The sequence below is a fragment of the Acanthaster planci genome, linkage group LG10 (genome assembly GCF_054643075.1).
Source record: "Acanthaster planci isolate LZ-2023a linkage group LG10, COTS_SCS, whole genome shotgun sequence".
NCBI lineage: Eukaryota > Metazoa > Echinodermata > Asteroidea > Valvatida > Acanthasteridae > Acanthaster > Acanthaster planci.
Genome location: NC_141786.1, coordinates 4,882,477 through 4,888,426, shown reverse-complemented (window position 1 = coordinate 4,888,426; position 5,950 = coordinate 4,882,477). Strand labels below are relative to the sequence as shown.

Genomic DNA, 5,950 nt, shown 5'->3' with positions numbered 1-5,950 from the left:
CTCGCCATTTTTGTTGACAAGGAATTTATGACGGCTGTTGCATGATGTAATAATTTTTCACGCCCCCATCCCACGTGAACCGATGACCTGCCGATGCCGGGGAAGTACATGTGAAATGGCACAGTCGTAGATGTGAAATAAAGATGGCGACGTCCACGGCCGCGGCACTTTGCCGTTCACATTTTTTGAGGTACGTGCCATGGTGTAGGCTTAGGCCAAGACAAAATTTTAGCCTTTGGGGAAAGAGTTTCACATGCGGACATCACTTGACATGCTTGACGCCCTTTGCACAAAAAACTGTTTTCATAGTAGGCCCCTAGGCCAAGATATTTAACTTTTTTTCTTGTAGGCCTAGGCCTAGTCGTTGTACAAAAGTTGTAGGCCTAGGCCCTACAGCCTACTGTTGTCAGTTGGAGGCCTGGGCCTAAGCCTACTTAACTTGTAAACTGTAAGGTTCTTCGTTCAAGTCTTTCATCATGCTTGTGTCTTTCTTCTTCCATTGTTCTAACATCACTTAGTAAGTGATGCACCAATCATAGGAGCATACTTGAAGACTCAGGTACACTAAAATGAGAAGCAGTTGGAGTTTCAGAGGTGGGAGGAAAACCTCAGAGGATTATTCTGGGTAAAACCCACGGAATCGGTAGGGACTGAAAACCCAATCCATGTGGACCGAGCCGGGAATCGAACCCAGACTGCAGAGGTAGAATGCAGGAAAAAAAAACACTTGGCTACACCAACCTGACTCCCCGGGCTACTGCTGTGGGTTCCGTCGTCCGCCGCAATGGCTGCACTCCCATGAACCATCGAGGTAGAAATCCTCCATGCACGAATGCATGAGCACGGCGGACGACGAACCCCACAGTTCTGCAGGGTAGGCCTAACAATGGACGTTGCTGTTGAGTATTGGCTGATATTTTTGAGCGACGTCCGTGTACTTATCGTACTATTACAAATGACATTTTCTACAAACATTGAAACAGTCATGACAGTAGGCTGACTGGTGAATATTTGTCACATCCATGTTGTAATCAGCTATCACTCAGAAGTAACGTATGATTGTTAACAAAAGGAGGGGGCCTGGGCTTCATGGTTTCTGTGATTGAAATAACAATTTTTAATAGAAATTCTTAAATGCTTTACCTACAGTTGTGTGTACCAGTTTACCTCTCAAATGGCCTGGGGTAAATGTGACAATAGAGAAGGCAAGATTTTTGGCCTGCGTGCTAATCTTGACCCGTACATGTATTCAGTATGACCTGAAATATATTCCTACATGTGTAAAATTATTGAAACCAACTTCATTCATGTCATTTTATTAAACACATCTACCTTATCACAATAGTGGAATTTGTGCTCAGGTGCAAATTTCTGCGTAGGCCTATTGTGTCCAACTTCCGAGTATCCCCAACTACATAAAAACCATACATCTGTAAATCATAAATGATCAAAGATCTTCCCAAAGTTTCACCTGACATGCTTGACCAGTTCAGCTTTCCCTGAGAACAATTAACATTTGGTTGCAGACACGTTACCTCTGTGACGTCAAAGTTCTACCGGCAGTCTGTGGCAGCTCTACTCAGCAGAATTAATTTGGCCAGTTCATATTGAGACATGATGTGTCATATTGAGACATGATGTGTCGTATTGAGACATGATGTGTCATATTGAGACGTGATGTGTCATATTGAGACGTGATGTGTCATATTGAGACGTGATGTGTCATATTGAGACGTGATGTGTCATATTGAGACATGATGTGTCATATTGAGACATGATGTGTCATATTGAGACGTGATGTGTCATATTGAGACGTGATGTGTCATATTGAGACATGATGTGTCATATTGAGACGTGATGTGTCATATTGAGACGTGATGTGTCATATTGAGACGTGATGTGTCATATTGAGACGTGATGTGTCATATTGAGACGTGATGTGTCATATTGAGACATGATGTGTCATGACATGCATTTTACTCACCGCAGCACTAGCAAATTTGTAATATTTTATAAACATGTTCTGATTTGTCATTGCAGAATCTCTTGCCTATGCACCAATGCAGCAAGGAGTTTCTCCACAATGAACGGGCCTCTTTGTTTCAGAGCAACACAGCTATTGTGGTAAGTGTGGCCACTGCGGATCAAGTAGAAGTTACCCTACTTGTCACCAGATCTCTGTCTCCTCTGCCATATCTAACAGTAGCAACAGAATTGAACAGAAGACAATAAGTTTCTTGAAAAATTGATGGAATCCAAATTATACGTCGCATATGAATGTACAGTTGTTGCATAGAACCAGATTCTCAACAAAATGCAATGGGAACCAGTTCATTTGGGTAGGGCTGAGTCAATTCGAGTAATTCACTATTCAAATATCAGACCTTTTATTTGATCGAATATCCGAATATTTGGTCGTACCAACAGGCAGATTGTTGATGAACAAACCATATACAAAATCAGTTGCAATAACATGTGTTGTACATTATGATCAATATGGGAACTGGTTTATTTGTTGGAGGGGAATACTTCTTTAATTAATACATGCTGAATATTGCAGATTTCATGTATGATCAGACTTCAATTCCATCTCAGTAAATTGAGGCCTCCTAAACTTAAACGGTTACTTTGGTGACATTTCTCTGGGCTGGTAGTTGCTCATCAGTCAGAATGGTGATGGGCTGCCACATTTGCAGTGGTTTGGTTTGTGATATTTTTTACTGTCGGTAGCGCGGAGCCGCCAAAGAAGAAGAAGAGAGTTGATCCCAAGCTGGAGATGATGAGGCAGCAGAGGATGCTGAAGAGGATGCGGAAGATCCAGTTCAAGATGGGCGACCCCGAGCTCAAGCCCATCGAGGAGTTCAGGTCGGACAAGAAGCTCCTCCTGGACGAGAGGAGGTGAGGAGGGCGAATCGTGAAACTGTCGTCAGTATGCAGGGTTTCTGCCTAATCCTTCCCCCAGGCAACATTAAAAGCTACCCGTCCGCTCCCAGCAACATTTGCGACACTGACTCCCCTTGGTGCCGTCTGAGCCCATGCTGCCATTGTACCCAGTGCTTTGGCTGAAATCTCAAGATTAATTCATCAAGTTTAAAACTTTGTCCAGTATTGGAAGGTTTGTATAGACAGCCTGTCCTCGGTGATTTTGGTCTGTCTTCAGGACAGGTGACTCCAATGCTAGTGTGACCGTTGTCACCGCTCTCATCAGCACAATGACCGTCACTCTCAATGTCATTATTGCTGTTACCGTCCAAACCAAAACACCTTTTTACCTATTACCTCTATATTCTACAAACCTCCCTTGTTCTTTGTTCAAGCATGACCCAAGAGGCCAACAGAGAGGACTGGTGACTGTTGAGGGTGGGAAGTTACGTGTAATTTGAAAAACGTTTAAAAAATTTTCCCCTTATCATTGAAACTTGTAGATAATCCACCCTTACCACAGTGTCGTCAAAAACTGGAAACATAACAAATTGCATGCAATGTAAGTAGTTGACACAAAGTTGCCGTGATAAATTCACGGTATTCTTTCCACATGACCGAGTACTTAGTGTGCTCCGCGTCAAATACGCATATACTTGCGCGCCTATGGGGCAAGTACCAAAAACACGCCCTCTTTCGTTCCGCTCGGAGCGGATTAAGGTGCCAAAGGGGGATTGCCGCTCATTCAAAAAAGTATCATCTCTCCATCAGGCAGTCAGAAATTGCTACATGCAAATGTAGGTATCTTAGATGGCAACGCACTCCTCCATACACTTTTAAGCACGCAAACTGTCGAGGACCGGTTTTCATGTGGAAAAGATTGGCTGGGGAGGGTAGGAACAAGCTTTGTTCCTTGTATGAGTCTGTCTTCCGTGATGCAGTGATTTAATTTCCTGTAATTCCATCGGTTCTGTGTGGTTTTCATTCATTATTGCAAAAGGCAAAATTGGAGCAAAAACAAAAGGGATAAGAATCAAATGAAATGTCAGAGACAATTTTGAAAACAGGATGGAAGTTGGGATTCCAGAATCAAGCAGTACTTGCTAGAGAGGCTCCACCAATCTGTCCTTTCCCTGTGCAGGAAGCGAGAGGCCCCAGACCTGACCTACGAAGAGCAGGAGAGACGAGCGCTGCTACAGAAGGATTGGGCCCGGCACAAGTTCCAGGAGCACGTGGCCGAGACCCAACGCATCCGAGACCTCCTCAAGGCGCAGGAGAAGGCGCTGCGAGAGCTCCGGGCTGAGTCGGAGGAGCTCTACCAGCAGGCCGTCCAGGTGGACCAGGGCCTCTTCCCGTTTGAGGTAACGGGGCCGACATACACACCCCCGATCCCTGGCTACGCCAAGACCAGCCCAGACGGGGAGTACGTGGACATTTCCAAGCAGTACAAATGAGTTTAATGTTGGACTGTCTTGTACCCTTGCCTTTTAGCAGGGCTTGATTTCATGGGGCTGGTAAGCTGCAAATGTCCATAGTTTATTTGGTTAACCTTCAATAGTGTGAAGGTCCTATATTTCGATGGTTTGCTTGTCTGAAGGTTTATTTTCTGGTTTGATGGTCCGACAACTCATTAGTCCAAAGATTCACTGGTCTGAAAATAGATTACTGTTTATAAATCCTACAAAGGTTCAGTAGACGGGAATCAACAACAAGCTTGTATTGTCAAAAAATAAAATATAAATGGTTTAAGATGGGTCTGAGCCAAATTCAGACTTTTGAATTGTTGGTGCTGTTCAGATTAATGAGCCTCGGGACTATTTGATGTTGTGTTGGTTTTTGGTCTTTTGAACCTTAGAATTGATAAACTGAACTTTTCTAAATTTTTGCTATTTAACCTTTGGACAAAAAAATCTATAGATTACTGAACCTTTGGACTAAGGAATCTTTTGTCCATTGCACCAGATTTTGTAATGAACTGTGGTTGAAAAAATTTGTGCAATCCAATTATTGAACCTTTGGACTGATGAACCCTTGAACTGTCTGCCTTGGGCAGAAGCGACCCCAGATCAGTTGAAAAGGTCCATGTTGGTGGGGAGTGTCCATCATATTGGTGTAGGGATCCGATCGTAGCGTATGCTTATCATAGTGGGTTGTGAACCAGCAAAGTGCAGTTCCCACCAAAGGAGGCTCCAGTACTAGGAAAATTGTGTTGTGTATTGGTCCTGCTTGGGGCAGATTGAATCCTTGACCATCAAGCAGACGCTACTTACATGTATGTATGTGCTAAGCAAACATGAAGGTGGGAACCAGTCCCAAGAAATATGCAGTGCCTGACAATTTGGCTATTCACCAACTTTTGCCATGTCCACATTACTTGGCTATGGCTTAAAAATTACACACAAGTCCAGGCCAGTGGCTGCAGCCATGCAGATCCAACAGAGTCGTGTGTAATTCAAGCCACAGCCAAACAATTTGAATGCAGCCTCCCAGCTGACCATTTTGCTTCCATGTAGTAACTATTGAAATGTATTGGAAGACCTTGCAGGTCAAGAGTGAAGGCTGTGTTGAATATTCAGATATTCAAATTTAAACATTCAAATATTTGCTGTATTGATATCAGTTGTAGGTTAGTTACTTGGTTTCTAATTACTGTTCCCTGTTATTGAGTATTTAGAAATCAAATGATGGTGAATAAAAATAAAGAGAAAATTCCCACTCTTTGGTATCAGAGTTGCATTTCACATTTTTTAATTTGTTGAGAAATTGATCATTTCTCGCAGCAAGCAGTCCATGTGGTTGTTCAGAAAAGTGAGAAGTTATTATGATCATAATTTTAATGTTGATCATTTTTCTTGCTCAGTTGGAACAACCAGTGAATTATTCTGACATCGAATTATTCAATTTGACTGGGCCCAGCTCTGCTTTGGCCCAGCATCCTGCATTACTGCATCCAGCATTTGTTCATGCTGGAGGAGTGCCATGGGAGTATCTCAGAAGATGTTTATCAGATGCTAGTTCTACATGGGCG

General features: G+C 43.1%; 1 protein-coding gene across 1 annotated transcript; it reads left to right on the top strand.

Moving 5' to 3' along the window:
- Positions 1-31: 31 nt before the first annotated feature.
- Positions 32-5,652, top strand: LOC110988806 (large ribosomal subunit protein mL40-like). Its single transcript, XM_022252669.2, has 4 exons — positions 32-190; positions 2,041-2,124; positions 2,731-2,898; positions 4,064-5,652. Exons 1-4 carry the CDS (start codon positions 144-146, stop codon positions 4,374-4,376), a joined length of 612 nt encoding a protein of 203 aa, XP_022108361.2. The 5' UTR covers positions 32-143; the 3' UTR covers positions 4,377-5,652.
- The last annotated feature ends 298 nt before the right edge of the window (positions 5,653-5,950 follow it).